At 50.3% G+C, this 17,133-nt stretch overlaps 1 protein-coding gene across 2 annotated transcripts in view; it reads left to right on the top strand.

Annotated features, from left to right (window-relative positions):
* Positions 1–12,684: 12,684 nt before the first annotated feature.
* Positions 12,685–17,133, top strand: part of TTC38 (tetratricopeptide repeat domain 38) — a 27,345-nt gene continuing 22,896 nt past the window's right edge. Inside the window, exons 1-2 of one of the 2 annotated variants that reach the window (XM_025399867.1) lie at positions 12,685–12,786; positions 13,228–13,305. In XM_025399867.1, coding sequence (XP_025255652.1) covers positions 12,754–12,786; positions 13,228–13,305 — 111 coding nt within the window. In that variant the 5' untranslated portion in view covers positions 12,685–12,753. The remainder of the gene's footprint in view (positions 12,787–13,227; positions 13,306–17,133) is intronic. The other variant, XM_025399868.1, reaches the window with a different exon arrangement.

Raw genomic sequence — 17,133 nt, 5'->3', positions numbered from 1 at the left:
CGAAGGTCACGGACAGAGGGGTCCCACGTACAGAGAGTCCGAGAGAGCAGCTGTGACCTCGGAGCTGGGGGTCAGTCGGCACTGGGGGCTTTGCGGGTACCCCTGCCCTCTCCGTCCCCAAGTGTGTGCAGGCCGAGGGTCAGGATGGCTCAGGAGGGCAGTTCAGCCCCATGCAGACCACAGACAAGGGGCTTCAGCAGGAACCCTTGGGAAAGCCAGTCACAGCGTGGGAGATCAGGAGGGAACTGCGAGATCCCTGGGTGCACAGGAAGGTCTGACTTTCGGTTTCTTTTTTTGGGTTTGCTTTGCTCTTTTCTTTCTAGTTGGCTTGGGTTTTTGTTTTGTTTTGTTTTGTTTGTTTGCTTGCTTGTTTTTTGAGATGGAGTCTCTCTGTCACCCAAGCTGGAGTGCAGTGTCCTGACCTCAAGTGATCCACCCACCTTGGCATCCCAAAATGCTGGGATTACAGGCATGAGCCACTGTGCCTGGCCTCATTCTTTAACTCCATTTTTGCTGTATATTTTGGGACTTGATTGATTGATTGATTGAATGATTTTAGAGACAGGGTCTTGCTCTGTTGCCCAGGCTGGAGTACAATGGTGCAATCATAGCTCACTGTAACCTTGAACTCCTGAACTCAAGGAATCCTCCTGCCTTAGCCTCCCAGACTATAGGTCTACACCACTACACCTGACTGATTTTTTTTTAATTTTTTATTTTTGTAGAGATGGTGTGTCTTGCTGTATTTCACAGGCTAGTCTCAAACTCATGGTCTTAATTGGCCCTCCCCTGTGTTAGTCCGTTTTCATGCTGCTGATAAAGACATACCCAAGACTGGGAAGAAAAAGAGGTTTAATTGGACCTACAGTTCCATATGGCTGGGGAGGCCTCAGAATCATGGCAGGAGACAAAAGGCACTTCTTACATGGTGGTGGCAAGAGAAAATGAGGAAGACGCAAAGGTGGAAACCCCTGATAAAACCATCAGATCTTCTGAGACTTATTCACTGTCACAAAACAATATAGGGGAAACTGCCCCGATGATTCAATTATCTCCCACCAGGTCCCTCCCACAACATGTGGGAATTATGGGAGTACAATTCAAGATGAGATTTGGGTGGGGACACAGAGCCAAACCATATCATTCCACCCCTGCCAAATCTCATCTCACATTTCAAAACCAATCATGCCTTTGCAACAGTCCCCTAAAGTCTTAACTCATTTCACAGTAACTCAAAAGTCCACAGTCCAAAGTCCCATCGGAGACAAAGGAAGTCGCTTATGCTTATGAGCCTGTAAAATCAAAAGCAACTGGCCAGGCACAGTGGCTCACGCCTGTAATCCCAGCACTTTGGGAGGCTGAGGCGGGTGGATCACTTGAGGTTGGGAGTTTGAGACCAGCCTGACCAACATGGAGAAACTCCATCTCTACTAAAAATACAAAATTATCCAGGCGTGGTGGTGCATGCCTGTAATCCCAGCTACTCGGGAGGCTGAGGCAGGAGAATCGCTTGGACCCGGGAAGTGGAGGTTGCGGTGAGTCAAGATCACGCCATTGCACTCCAGCCTGGGCAACAAGAATGAAACTCTGTCTCAAAGAAAAGAAAAAATAAATAAAAAACAAGTTAGTTATTTCCTAGATACAATGGGGTACAGACATTGGGTAAATACAACCATTCCAAATGGGAGAAATTGGCCAAAACAAAGGGGCTAGACGGCCCACGCAAGACCGAAATCCAGTGGGGCAGTCAAATCCTAAGCTCCAAAATTACCTCTTTTGACTTTATATCTCACATCCAGGTCATGCTGATGCAAGAGGTTCCCATAGTCTTGGGCAGCTCTACCCCTGTGACTTTGCAGGGTACAGCCTCCCTCGTGGTTGCCTTTATGGGCTGGTGTTGAGTGTCTACAGCTTTTCTAGACTCATGGTGCAAGCTGTTGGTGAATCTACCATTCTGGGGTCTGGAGGATGGTGGCCTTCTTCTCACAGCTCCACTAGGCGGTGCCCCAGTAGGGACTCTGTGTGGGGGCTCTGACCCCACATTTCCCTTCTGCACTGCCCTAGCACAGGTTCTCCATGAGAACCCTCCCCCTACAGTAAACTTCTGCCTGGCATCCAGGTGTTTCCATACATCTTCTGAAATCTAGGCAGAGGTGCCCAAACCTCAATTCTTGACTTCTGTGCAACCGCAGGCTCAACACCACGTGGAAGCTTCCAAGGCTTGGGACTTGCATCATCTGAAGCCATAGCCCGAGCTCTACATTGGCCTTTTTCAGCCACACAGCTGGAGCAGCTGGGACACACACAGGGCACCAAGTCCCTAGGCTGCACACAGCTTGGGGACCCTGGGCCCAGCCCACAAAACCACTTTTTCCTCCTAGGCCTCCAGGCCTGTAATGGGAGGGGCTGCCATGAAGACCTCTGACATGCCCTGGAGACCTTTTCCCCATTGTCTTGGGGATTAACATTTGGCTCCTTGTTACTTATACAAATTTTTGCAGCTGGTTTGAATTCTCAGAAAATGGAAATTTCTATCACATTATCAGGATGCAAATTTTTCAAACTTCTATGCTCTGTTTCCCTTTTAAAACTGAATGCTTTTAACAGCACCTAAGTCACTTATTGAATGCTTTGCTGCTTAGAAATTTCTTTCACTAGATACCCTAAATCATCTCTCTCAAGTTCAAAGTCCCACAAATCTCTAGGGCAGGGGCAAAATGCTGCCAGTCTCTTAGCTAAAACATAACAAGAGTCACCTTTGCTCCAGTTCCCAACAAGCTCCTCATCTCCATCTGAGACCACCTCAGCCTGGACCTTATTGTCCATATCACTATCAGCATTTTGGGCAAAGCCATTCAACAAGTCTCTAGGAAGTTCCAAACTTTCCCACATTTTCCTGTCTTCTTCTGAGCCCTCCAAACTGTTCCAACCTCTGCCTGTTACCCAGTTCCAAAATTGCTTCCACATTTTCAGGTATATTTTTGCAATGCCCCAGTCTCATGGTACCAATTTACTGTATTAGTCTGTTTTCATGCTGCTGATAAAGACATACCCAGGACTGGGAAGAAAAAGATGTTTAATTGGACTTACAGTTCCATATGGCTGGGGAGGCCTCAGAATCATGGCAGGAGGCAAAAGGCACTTCTTTTTATTTATTTATTTATTTATTTTTTGAGACAGAGTCTCGCTCTGTCGCCCAGGCTGGAGTGCAGTGGCACGATCTCAGCTCACTGCAAGCTCCACCTCCCAGGTTCACGGCATTCTCCTGCCTCAGCATCCCAAGTAGCTGGGACTACAGGCACCGACCACCATGCCCAGCTAATTTTTTGTATTTTTAGTAGAGATGGGGTTTCACCATGTTAGCCAGGATGATCTCGATCTCCTGACCTTGTGATCTGCCTGCCTCGGCCTCCCAAACTGCTGGGATTACAGGCGTGAGCCACCGCGCCTGGCCGAAAGGCACTTCTTACATGGCAGTGGCAAGAGAAAATGAGGAAGATGCAAAAGCAGAAACCCCTGATAAAACCATCAGATCTTCTGAGACTTACTCACTGCCATGAGAACAATATGGGGAAAACTAACCCCATGATTCAGTTATCTCCCACTGAATCCCCCCGACACAACACATGGGAATTATGGGAGTACTATTCAAGATGAGATCTGGGTGGGGACACAGAGCCAAACCATATCATCCCCCCTCCACCTCCCAAAGTAGGTGGGTTTGCAGACATGAGCCATCTCACCTGGCCTTCTGTTTATTAAATGTATACACATTCGTGGTTGTCTTCTTGATGAGTTGCTCCTTTTATCATTAGGAAATGTCTCTCTTTTTGTTGTTTTGTTTTTTGTTTTTTTTTGAGACAGAGTCTCACTCTGCTGCCCAGGCTGGAATACAATGATGTGGTCATGGCTCACTGCAGCCTGAAACTCCCTGGGCTCAGGTGATCCACCTCAGTTTCCCAAGTAGCGGTACTACAGGCGTGTGCCACCATGCCTGGCTGATTTTTGTATTTTTTGTAGAGATGAGGTTTTGCCATGTTACTCACTCTGGTCTCGAACTCCTGAGCTCAAGTGATCCACCCACCTCAGCCTCCCAAAGTGCTGGGATTACAGGCGCAAGCCACCGTATCTGGGCATGAAATTTCTCTCATTATCTCTGGTAGTAATCTTTGTTTCAGAGTCTAATTTACCTGATATTAGTTAAAATAGCCACACTAACCTTCTTTTGCTTACTGCCTATATGGCATATTTTTTCATTCATTTACTTTCAACTTACTCATTTATTTATATTTAAAGTGGTCTTTTGTAGGCAACATGTAATAGAGTTTTGTTTTTTTTTTTAATCCAGTCAATCTCTGCCTTTTAATTGAAGTATTTGTACCATCACCATTTAACGTGATTATTGATATGGTTGGATTTAGGTCTACCACTTTACTTGTTTTCTTAGTGTCCCCTCTTCTTTTTTTTTTTTTGAGACAGAGTCTTCCTCTATCACCCAGTTTGGAGTTCAGTGGCACCATCACAGCTCACTGCAGCAGCTGCCAATTCCTGAGCTCAAGTGATTCTCCTGCCTCAACCTCCTGAGTAGCTGGGACTACAGGTACACACCACTACTTCCAGCTAACTTTATTTATTTTGGTAGATAGAGTCTCCCTATGTTGTCCAGGCTGGTCTTGAACTCTTGGCTTCAAGTAATCCTCCCCCCTCAGCCACCTGAAGTGCTGAATTACAGTGCCCAGCCTATTCCATACATTTCTTCAGCACCTATTACATGCTACACATTTTTCTAGGCATTGGCCCCAGTCCCAGTTCTTAAGAGTTTTCTATTATAGTGGGAGTGATCAGAATTAATTAGGCCAAGACATAGTGTGTGTGATTTCAGCTATGAAATGTGGTATTAAGAAAAGTAAGGCAGGGTAAGAAATAAGGAATAGGAATGAGCTATGAGAGTCAGGATAGGCCTCTGGGGAGATGCTGTCTGAGCCCACAGATCTGCATGAAGTGAGGGAGCAAGCTGTGAAAAGAAATAAGGAATAGCATTCCTAGTGTGTCCAGAATTGGTCAGTTGGTAGGTTCTTGGTCTATGCTGACTTCAAGAATGAAGCTGCAGACCCTCACAGTGAGTGTTACAGTTCTTAAAGATGGTGTGTCCCACAGTTTGTTCCTTCTGATGTTTCGACGTATCCAGAGTTAATTCCTTCCAGTGGGCTCACGGTCTCCCTGACTTCAGGAGTAAAGCTGCAGACCTTCGCAGTGAGTGTTACAGTTCATAAAGATGGCACATCCAAAGTTGTTCATTCCTGGTTTGGAGTTGTTTGTGGTCTCACCAACTTCAAGAGTGAAGCTGCAGATCTTCACTGTGTTACAGGTCATAAAGGCAGCACATGCCCAGAGCAAAAGAACAACCCTTCCCTGGAAGCTGACCCAAGCAAGTTACCCCCGCAGTTGCAGCTGTGGCTTGAGGGGCAGCCTGCTTTTATTCCCTTATCTGACCCCACCCACATCCTGCTGATTGGTCCACTTTGCAGAGAGCTGATTGGCCCATTTTACAGAGAGCTGATTGGTCCGTTTTTGGCAGGGTGCTGATTGGTGTGTTTACAAACCTTGAGCTAGACACAGAGGGCTGATTGGTGCATTTACAAACCTTGAGCTAGACACAAAGTGCTGATTGGTGCCTTTACAGTTCTCCAGCTAGACATAAAAGTTCTCCAAGTTTCCACCAGATTAGCTAGATACAGAGTGCTGATTGGTGCATCCACGAACTCTGAGCTAGACACAGAGTGCTGATTGGTGCATATACAATCCTCCAGCTAGACCTAACAGTTCTCCAAGTCCCCACCCTACTCAAGAGCCCAGCTGGCTTCGCCTAGTGGATCTCGCACCTGGGCCGCGGGCGGAGCTGCCTGCCAGTCCCGCACCGCCCGCCAGCATTCCCCAGCCCTTGGGCGGTCGATGGGACCTGGCGCCGTGGAGCAGGGGGCGGCGCCCGTGGGGGAGGCTTGGGCCGCGCGGAGCCCACGGCGCCGCGAGCGGGGTTCGGGCATGGCGGCTGCAGGTCCCCAGCCCTGCCCGGCGGGGAGGCGGCTGAGGCCCGGCCAGAATTTGAGCGTGGCGCGGGCGGGCCGGCAGTGCTGGGGGACAGGGCGCACCCTCTGCAGCTGCTGGCCCCAGTGCTAAGCCCCTCTGCCCGGGCCGGCGGCTCCCAGCGCAGGACCCGCCGAGCCCGCGCCCACCCGGAACTCGCGTTGGCCCGCGAGCGCCGCGCGCAGCACCGTTTACCGCTCGGGGTCTCCCTCCACACCTCCCCGCAAGCAGAGGGAGCCGGCTCCGGCCTCTGCTGGCCCAGAGAGGGGCTGTCACAGTGCAGCGGCGGGCTGAAGGGTTCCTCAAGCCCTGCCAGAGTGGACGCAGAGGCCGAGGAGGCGCCGAGGGCTGCTACCACGTTGTCACCTCTCACTAGCAGGGGGAATTGTATGTGCAAAAGCATTGAGACAGGCAGGAGAGAGATTAGTAGTGTGTCTGGGGTTGGGGGAGGATAGTGAGTGGGGGAAATGTAATTGGAGAGGTGGCCAAAGACAAAGTAGGCAGGGGCTTGTAGGACATGGTAACTAACACGGTTGGATTTTGTCTCATGTGGGCTAGGAAGCCTTTGGAGGGTTTTGAGCAGCAAAGGGGCCTGACCTGATTTCCATCTTGCAAGCATCACCCTGCTGTCGGGAAACAGACTGAAGGTAAGCAAGAGGGGAAGAAGGTAGGCCAATGAGGAGGGCCCAGTGAAGTGGAAGGGGCAGGCCTGGGTGTTGGAGGGTCAGCTGGTGTGTCCATGAGCTGATCTTGGCTTGGTTTGGGTTTGTGTGTGGAAAAGACAGCACTGGTTAATGGATTAGATGTCAGAAGGACCAGCTATGTAATTTTGGGGGCCCTCTGCCAATGGAAAATGCATTGTTCCTCATTCGAGCGTTATTTAGAATATCTGGACAGCTACAGCAGAGCATTAAAGCAAGCACAGGGCCCTTTTATGTGTGAGACCGAATGTGACTGCCCAGGTGCACACCCATGAAACCGGCCCTGCACACCAGATGTGAGTGAAAAAGAGCAAACGAGGATGACTCCCTGTGCCTGTCAGGAAGAGGTCTTTATTAGGTGTGATCTCAGGAAGTTGCTGCTTTGATAGATCAAACATGGTCACATGTCAGCAGTTTCCTGTTGGTCATTCTGATCCAAGTCTGGTATTTAGGGGTGCCATGGAGTGAATGTGCCCCCCTGAATTCATATACCGAAGCCCTAATTGCCAACGTGATGGTATTTGGAGGTGTACCCTTTGGGTGGTATAATAATTAGAGTTAATTAGGTCATGAGGGTGGGGCACTTACGGTGGGTGTATTAGTCCATTTTCACACTGCTGATAAAGACATTCCTCAGACTGGGCAATTTACAAAAGAAAGAGGTTTATTGGACTTATAGTTCCGCGTGGCTGGGAAGGTCTCACAATCATGGTGGAAGGTGGAAGGCATGTCTCACATGGCAGCAGACAAGAGAAGAGAGCTTGTGCAGGGAAACTTCCCCTTTTTAAAACCATCAGATCTCATGAGACCTATGCACAATCACAGGAACAGCATGGGAAAGACCTGCCCCCATGATTCAATTACCTCCTACTGGGTCCCTCCCACAATACCTGGGAATTCAAGATGAGATTTGGGTGGGGACACAGCCAAACTATATCAGCAGCCTTATAAGAAGAGGAGAAACATCCCCCCTCTACCACCATGCACATGCACATGCCAGACAAAGACCATGTGAAAACATAAGAAGGCAGCAGTCTGGCCAGGCACGGTGGCTCATGCCTGTAATCCCAGCACTTTGGAAGGCCGAGGTGGGTGGATCAAGAGGTCAAGAGATCAAGACCATCCTGGCCAACATGGTGAAACCCCGTCTCTACCAAAAATACAAACAATTAGCTGGGCCTGGTCATGTGCGCCTGTAGTCCCAGCTACTCAGGAGGCTGAGGCAGAATTGCTTGAATCCAGGAAGCAGAGGTTGCAGTGAGCCGAGATCGTGCCATTGCACTCCAGCCTGGTGACAGAGCAAGATACTGTCTCAAATAATAATAAATAAATAAATAAATAAATAAATAAATAAATAAAAAGGCAGTAGTCAGCAAACCAGGAAGAAGGTCTTCTCCAAGAACTGGACCATGCTGTCACCCTGATCTTGGATTCCAGCTTCCAGAGCATAAGAAATAAATTGTTTAAGCCACTCAGTCTGTAGTATTTTGTAATGGCAGCCAGAGCAGACTAGGGTAGGGGAAATAAATGCCAGGACTGAAGACAGATTGGGGTTCTCAGTGGTCACATAGGGAGGAGGCACTATGGAGAAGCGGACAGACCCTGGAGTCCTATATTTAAAGCTCCAACCAGAGTGGAGCTGGAGGAGGAGGGCAGTAAGGCAGGAGAGCAGGGAGGTGGTGGGGGGCAGTCCTGGAAGCCAGGGCCAGAGGGTTTCAAGAAAGAGGGCATGGCTGGCCATGTCCGATGTGGCTGAGGCCAGAGAGATGAATGGCCACTGAATTTGGGAACAGGGCATCTTTGGTGTCCTGGACAAGAGCAGTGTCAGTGGTGTGGGGCAAAAGTTTGAGTGGAGTGAACTGAGGGGGAAATGGGGAGAAGATAGGGAGGTGGAGATGACCACATACAATTCTTTGGGTAAGTTCTGCCGACATGGTGTGGCAGTAGCCAGGGATAAATGGGAGGAGCAAAGGGTATTTCTTACTGATGATAAACTATCTAAGATTTACAAAAAGATATAAAAAAGAATAAAGACTACTCATATGCCCATACCCCAGCTAGAGAAATAAAACAATTCCAATAGGACTGTAAGCCTCAGTGTATCCTTCAAGGGAGGATCCCCAGCCTCCTCCCAGGAGTAACTATTAACATAGGTCTAGTTTTTATTCTCTTGCATTTCTTTATTGTTTTATTACGTAGGGACAAGTCTATTAGCAGTATACTGTTTTGCACGTTACTAGACTTTCCATAATGCCATCATATTGCATATATTCTTCTACAGGCTATAAAGATCACATTGATTCGTGTAGCTTTGGTTTATTTATTTTCATGACTGTTGAGTATTTTACTAAGGCTGTATACTAGAGTTCATCTGTTCTCCTACTGGTGGTTGTCAAAGTTGCTGTCTATATTTTTCCATTACAAATAATGGTGCTAAGCACCCCGGGACTGGTTTTCTCACTCTTGTAACCAGTATGTTGGGTAAACAGATGTTACATTTTAATGAAAAGAATTTATGTATCCCCCACAAACCCCTGCTCAGGCACATGTATTGCCTCAGCCTAGTTCTTTCCCACTCCTTGGCTAAAAAGTTCTTGGTTCACGTTTGATTAAAATAAAGTTTCCTTGGCTGGGCACGGTGGCTTACGCCTGTAATCCTAGCACTTTGGGAGGCTGAGGTGGGTGGATCACCTTAGGTCAGGAGTTCCAGACCAGCCTGGCCAACATGGTGACCACCCATCTACTAAAAATACAAAAATTAGCCGGGTGTGGTGGCGTGCGCCTCTACTCCAGCTACTCTGAGGCTGAGGCAGGAGACTCGCTTGAACCTGGGAGGCAGAGGTTGCAGTGAGCCAAGGTTGCACCACTGTACTCCAACCTGGGTGACAGAGTGAGATTCCGTCTCAAAAAATAAAAAATAAATAAAGTTTTCTTCAGCCCATGTACTAGTTGAACCCATGTACTAGTCAGAATTCTATTGACTAATACACAGTGAAGTGAATACATCATTGCTCATTAACTTCTCCCCTCCTCAGCCAGGGCCTTTGCCCTCTCCCCAGGCTGCCTCTGGCCATCAGGCTGGAAGTGGTAGAGGAAGGGGGTGGGGGCGAGGAGAGATCTGACCTGGCTGACACTTGTGTTGCTGCTGGCATCTGGCTGCACTCACCTGCAGGACTGACCCTTCCCTGGAGGGCGTGTTAGGCTCTTCAGAGGGCCACTCTGAGGGTCTCACTGAAGGCCTCTCATCTGTAGTCTCTCATTTAGGGGTTCCCAGACATCCTTCAGCCCAGGGTTTGCGATCTTTGGCCCACCTGCGACAGCCCACCACCCCCCAGACAACCCTTTTGGGCAAAGTCCTGCTTCCTGCTCTCTTTCCCCCCTGTAAGACCACACCTAGGCCAGAGGAAGCATGGGCACCCTTCCTCCTGACCAGCCAGGAGTGTGGCCTTCCCCACCGCAGCTTCTGCACCCCTTCGTCCCTCAGAGCCGCTGCCACAGGCGGACACCAGCTTCTGGGTCCCTGGCCTCCAGGAGCACAGGTCAGGTGCTCCCAGGAAGGCCCTGCCACGCAGCAGTGGTGAGCGGAAGGGGAGGGAAATGGTCACATCATACCTGATCCCTGCAATGGTTTCCAAAGACATTGTCCCTGCTGGCCTCTGCAACTTCCACCCTGTGGTAACATGGAGGAGGTGCCTGGCAAGGTGCCTGGGGCCCTCACTGGGCTCTTTGCAAGGCTTCCTTGCCACTATTATTCTTGGCCCCTTGGGGCCCCTTGTTTTTGCAGGAGTGGAATATCAGAGGCTTGAGGATTGGCCATCTTCACTTTCACCAACCAGGTGGGGGAGCAGGGAGGTACTCAGCTCAAGTGCAAAATTTAAGGGTGGAGGGGCACCAAAAAATAATCAAGACAAATTCTCTTTTATTGAGGTAAAGTTCACATAAAAGTAACCATTTATGGGAGGCTGAGGCAGGAGGATTGACGGAGCCAGGAGTTCAAGGCTTCGGTGAGTTACCATCCCCATCCGCCCAGTTCCTGGTCACCACCAATCTTCTTTCTGTCTCTATGCTTGCCTATTCTGGACATGCATGTAAATGCAGTCATACAGGTGTGACCTTTTGTGTCTGCCTTCCTTCAGTATGAATGAACCTTGAAAACACTGTGAAAGGTGAAAGGTGTGTCTTCTTTGGAGAACTGTCACCTCAAATTATTTGCCCACTTTAAATCTGGGCTGTTTGTCATTTCGCTGTTGAGTTGTAAGAATTCTTTTTGTTTTTTTTGAGACGGAGTCTGGCTCTGTTGCCCAGACTGGAGTGCAGTGGCACAATCTCGGCTCACTCCAACCTCCACCTTCCGGGTTCAAGCAATTCTCTTGCCTCAGCCACCCAAGTAGTTGGGATTATAGGCATGCGCCACCATGCCTGGCTATTTTTGTACTTTTTTTTTTTTTTTTTTTTTGAGATGGAGTCTGGCTGTGTCGCCCAGGCTGGAGTGCAGTGGCGCGATCTCGGCTCACTGCAAGCTCTGCCCCCCAGGTTCATGCCATTCTCCTGCCTCAGCCGCCCAAGGATCTAGGATGACAGGTGTCCACCGCTATGCCCAGCTAATTTTTTGTATTTTTAGTAGAGACGGGGTTTCACCGTGTTAGCCAGGATGGTCTCGATATCCTGACCTCGTGATCCGCCCACCTTGGCCTCCCAAAGTGCTGAAATTACAAGCGTGAGCCACCGTGCCCGGCCTATTTTTGTAGTTTTAATAGAGATGAAGTTTCTCCATGTTGGCCAGGCTGGTCTTGAACTCCTGACTTCAGGTGACCCTCCTGCCTCAGCCTCCCAAAGTGCTGGGATTACAAGCGTGAGCTGCTGTGCCCGGCCAAGAATTCTTTATATATTCGGGATTCTAGACGCTTATCCAGTATATGATTTACAAATATTTATTCCCATTGCGTTAATCTTTTCGGTTTCCTGAGTAGTGTCCTTGGATACAGAAAAGTTTTTAATTTTGACAAAGTCTAACTTAGCTATTTTGTTGTTGTTGCTTGTCCTTTTGGTGTTACATCTAAGAATCCATTGCTAAATCCAAGGCCATGAAGATTTACTTGTTTTCTTCTAAGAGTTTTATCTTTTCAGCTCTCACATAAAACAAATATTTCAATGAAATATTTCAAAAATCAAAACTAATGCAAAAAGTCCATGATGAACAAAATATCAACATTTTAAATAAAGGCCAGATCTGCCCCTGCACTTGGTCTACGCCCTTCATTCGTGCACCCTGGGGCGGGGGCAGATTAAACTAGGGGAGCCCATTAGGCTGGGGCTGGTGTGTGGCTGATGGCAGAGTTCGGGCCGGACCGGGCCAGCCCAGAGCGAGAAACCGCTACTGCAGGAGACAGCGATTTTTCCGCGGCAAATCCTTGAGAAGGGAGGATGGGAGGCGGCGGGACGACTCAGTGAAGCCTGCCCCGAACGCCAAATGAATGTGTGCCGTGCTCGCGCGTGTGGCTGCCGACCGCGACGACATAATCTTGAAAGTGACCGCTGTCCCGGGGCTCCCTGCTCTCAAGGGACCCTGACAGCAGCCGCCTCCCCGGGAGGGTCCCTTGCAGGGAGAAGCCCCTGGCGAGGGGAGGGGGTTGGACCAAGGTGCGCGTATCCCCAGGTCAGCGTCCCCGCCCTCTTGCCCCAGGCTCCAGTCCTTTGGGGGCAGGCGCGTGCACTGGGGGCTCACACCCACGCGCCCCTCCAGCCTGGCCCGGATTCCTGCAGCCCAATGGCAGGGGAGGCCGCGCACCCGTCGCGTTACACAGTAGTCCGGCCGCGGATCGTGGACCACGTTGGGTCTGTCCAAAACCCACCAGTGAGCAAGCGGGAGAGCGCGCCCACCCCGCCCCGCCCCTTCCGCGCCCGCCCCGCCCGCTCCCCGGAAGGCGCGGGTGCCCGCAGCTCCCCGTGGACTCCGACCTGGGGCAACATGGCCGCGTTCTCACCTCTGCGCGACTGCCAGGTACACGGAGGCTGCCCCCAGCCAGGTCCCCCTCGGGCCCCGGGTGTTGGGAGTGGCCTGGTGCTGGCGGAATGGTGGGAGACATGGCCTGGTCGCCGGGCGTAGGGTGAGTCCTGGACGCACGGGCGCGTCCGCGGCAACACCTAGAAGGGACCCGAGGCCCTTCTTGTGGAGTCCCCACCGAGGGAAATAAGGGGCACCTGTCAGGGTACTCGGGAGACCCCAAGACCTCCTAAAAATCGTAGCTCACTGGGCATGGCGTGGGACGCAGAGAAGCCTGCAAAGGTGAGGGGCTCCTTGGAATCAGCCCAGGACAGGGAGCCTGAGCCCATCTTGCAGATGAGGAAGGTGGAGGTCAGAGGGGCCAGGTGACTTGTGTGTGTTGAAGTTTGAAGGGCTCCTGGGAAGAAAGCCCTGCTCTTCCCTCCTTGCTGTCTGTAGGCCTGGAAGGATGCGAGGCTCCCGCTCTCCACCACAAGCAATGAAGCTTGCAAGCTGTTTGATGCCACGCTGACCCAGGTATGCCTGCCTAGAGAGGCCGCGGCCCCTTCTGTGGAGGTCTAGGGGAAGGTTTTTGTTTGTTTGCTTTTGTTTTTGAGACAGAGCCTCACTCTGTCGCCCAGGCTGGAGTTCAGTGGCGCAATCTCAGCTCACTGCAAGCTCCGCCTCCCGGGTTCACGCCATTCTCCTGCCTCAGCCTCCTGAGCAGCTGGGACTACAGGCGCCCGCCACCGCGCCCGGCTAATTTTTTGTATTTTTAGTACAAATGGGATTTCACCGTTCACAGGATGGTCTGGTTCTCCTGACTTTGTGATCCGCCCGCCTCGGCCTCCCAAAGTGCTGTGATTACAGGCGTAAGCCACCGTGCCCGGCCTGGGAAGGTTTTTAAATTGGGGAATGCTTTTTAAATTGCGCCATGACCTTAGCAATAGATGGCAGTACATCTGTGCACTCTGTACTGGAGGACGTGGGGACATATCTCTGCCACCCACAGAGTCCTGAGAGGGCCTCTGCACTCACCCTCCTTCCCCAGGACTCTGAGTGGTGGGTGGACAGCAGTGGGCGCCATGGGGATGTTTTTTGAGGGTGCTGGCCTCCTTGGGCCTCCCCTTGTGGCCTGCTGAGGGTCTGATGCAGGGCTCGGCTACTTAGGACATGGTATCCTGTCCTGGGATGCATCTGTGAATATACTGTCTTCACCTAGGCTGTGCCAAGACCTCCTGCCACATTACCAGTCATTTCTCTACCCATGAAGGGTCCTATAGTTTTATAACTAAGTCTCAGAAGATCCAACTAGTTTGTTTGACAGGTAGGAGAACTGAGGCTCAGAGAGTTGAACCTACTTGACTCGAAGGTTGTCCATGAATTAGAGGCAGAACCAGGGTGAACCTGGGCCTAACTACACTGATAGAAAACTAAAGCTGGCCTTGGCATGGGCAGTGAGGCCCCTGCATACTGACTTCATCCACATAACATGAGGACCCAGGGAGCTCTTAGAAGCCTACCGGCTGAACAAGAGAGGACTGATGGAATGCTGTGAGCTGTGCCATGGGTGCCCCTCCTGTTCCCAGCCTGCCCTGCTGTTCCTAGCCTGCCCTGCAGAGGGACTCTGCTGTGGGCATCTGAGTTGTTTATTTTGTGTTTGACCTGGCTCACTTGCCCTTCCTGTACCTCGCTGGCCTCTTTAGAGTACTCGATTTGTTTTTTGTTTGAGATGGACTCTTGCCCTCTCGCCCAGACTGGAGTACAATGGCGCAATCTTGGCTCACTGCAACCTCCAGCTCCCGGGTTCAAGTGATTGTCCTGTCTCAGCTTCCGGAGTAGCTGGGATTACAGGCAGCGCCACCACGCCTGGCTAATTTTTTTTTTTTTTTTTTTTTTGAGACGGAGTCTCGCTCTTTTGTGCAGGCTGGAGTGCAGTGGCCGGATCGCGCAGGCTGGAATGCAGTGGCCGGATCTCAGCTCACTGCAAGCTCCGCCTCCCGGGTTGACGCCATTCTCCCGCCTCAGCCTCCGAGTAGCTGGGACTACAGGCGCCCGCCACCACGCCCGGCTAGTTTTTTGTATTTTTTAGTAGAGACGGGGTTTCACCGTGTTAGCCAGGATGGTCTCGATCTCCTGACCTCATGATCCGCCCGTCTCGGCCTCCCAAAGTGCTGGGATTACAGGCTTGAGCCACCGCGCCCGGCCATAATTTTTTGTATTAGTAGAGACGGGGTTTCACCATGTTGGTCGGGCTGGTCACAAACTCCTGACCTTGTCATCCCCCGGCCTTGGCCTCCCAAAGTGCTGGGATTACAGGCGTGAGCCACCACGCCTGGCCCCTAGTACTCGATTTGTTACACACCACATCCCCAATCAGTGGTAGCTCATCCTCCCAGCCTGTGCATATTTTGTCCTGTGTATTGGTGTCTCTGTACTGTCCTGTGTTAGAACTTCGATTCTTTAAATCTCTGTGCCAACCCTCCTCTATCTTGTCAAAATGCTTGTGTAGCCTATAGTCTCAGCTACTTGGGAGGCTGAGGCAGGAGGACTGCTTGAGCCCAGGAGGTTGAGGCTGAAGTGAGCTCTGATTGTGCCACTGTACTCCAGCCTGGGCAACAGAGTGAACCCCGTCTTAAAAATATATATATATATGTATATATATATATATACACACACACACACGCATACATGTACTAATTCTGTGTAGATGTAGGTTAGATAACTGAAAGGGCATATTTTAAAATCCAATGCATGATTATAGGTCTAGGACTTTTTTTAAAAAGAGGCATTTGAATAAAGGACCAGGTACCAATACACCAAATTGTTTAAAATGACGATGGGCTGGGCACGGTGACTCACGCCTGTAATCCCAGCACTTTGGGAGGCTGAGGCAGGTGGATCATCTGAGGTCAGGAGTTCGAAACCAGTCTGGCCAACATGGTGAAACCCCATCTGTACTAAAGATACAAAAAAAATTAGCCGGGCATGGTGGTGTGCACCTGTAATCCCAGCTACTTGGGAGGCTGAGGCAGGGGAATTATTTGAACCAGGGAGGTGGAGGTTGCAGAGAGTCAAGATAGCACCACTGCCCTCCAGCCTGGGCAACAGAGCGAGACTCTGTCTCAAAAAAAAAAAAAAAAAAAAAAAAAATTAGCCAGGCGCAGTGTACACACCTGTAATCCTGGCTACTAAGGAGGCTGAGGCAGGGGAATTGCTTGAACCCTGGAGGCAGAGGTTGCAGTAAGCTAAGATCATGCCATTGCACTCCAGCCTGGGCGACAGGGCAAGATTCTGTCTCAATTTAAAAAAAAAAAAAGATTTGTCTTTCAGCTTTTGTGTCTTTCTGACTCTCTAAAATGAATGTTTACTGTGACTATTTTTTTTTTTTTTTTTTTTTGAGACAGAGTCTCGCTCTGTCGCCCAGGCTGGAGTGCAGTGGCGCGATCTCCACTCACTGCAAGCTCCGCCTCCCAGGTTCATGCCATTCTCCTGCCTCAGCCTCCGGAGTAGCTGGGACTACAGGCGCCCGCCACCTCGCCCGGCTAGTTTTTTGTATTTTTTAGTAGAGACGGGGTTTCACCGTGTTAGCCAGGATGGTCTCGATCTCCTGACCTTGTGATCCGCCCGTCTCAGCCTCCCAAAGTGCTGGGATTACAGGCTTGAGCCACCGCGCCCGGCCTACTGTGACTATTTTTAAAACGAATGAATAAGAAGCAGGAATGTTCCTGTCGTGACCAACTTCAAGGCTCCTCTTAGGGCCGAAGAAGCCAATGTGTAGCAGATCACCTGTCAGGAGGAATTTGCCCTTTTTTTTTTTTTTTTTTTTTTCTTATCTCTGTCATGCAGGCTGGAGTGCAGTGGTGCTATCTTGGCTCACCGCAACCTCCCAGGTTCAGGCGATTCTCTTGCCTCAGCCTCCCAAGTCTCAGCTGCCCAAGTCGCTAAGACTACAGACACATGCCACCATGCCTGACTAATTTTTGTATTATTTGTAGAGACAGAGTTTCGCCATGTTGGCCAGGCTGGTCTCAAACTCCTGCCCTCAAGTAATCCACCCACCTCGGTCTTCCAGAGTGTTGGAATTACAGGCATGAGCCATCGCACCTGGCCAGAACCTGCCTTTTGATGTTTCTTTTTTGGAAATGCAGCATCCCTAGCCCTAGAAAGTGCGCCTCGGGTGATGTGTATTTCATTTCTTCATATAAAGAAAGTTGTCAGCCAGGTTATGCCTTCTTTGGATTAGAGTCCAGAAAACACTCAGTGTTCTACAAAGAAAAACAAATCTGGATTTATTTATTTATTTATTTATTTTTTTTTTTTTTTTAGACGGAGTCTCGCTCTGTCGCCCAGGCTGGAGTCCAG

Source organism: Theropithecus gelada, chromosome 10, assembly GCF_003255815.1.
Source record: "Theropithecus gelada isolate Dixy chromosome 10, Tgel_1.0, whole genome shotgun sequence".
Classification (NCBI taxonomy): domain Eukaryota; kingdom Metazoa; phylum Chordata; class Mammalia; order Primates; family Cercopithecidae; genus Theropithecus; species Theropithecus gelada.
The sequence above is the reverse complement of the archived record's forward strand: the minus strand, read 5'-3'. Positions and strand labels throughout refer to the sequence as shown.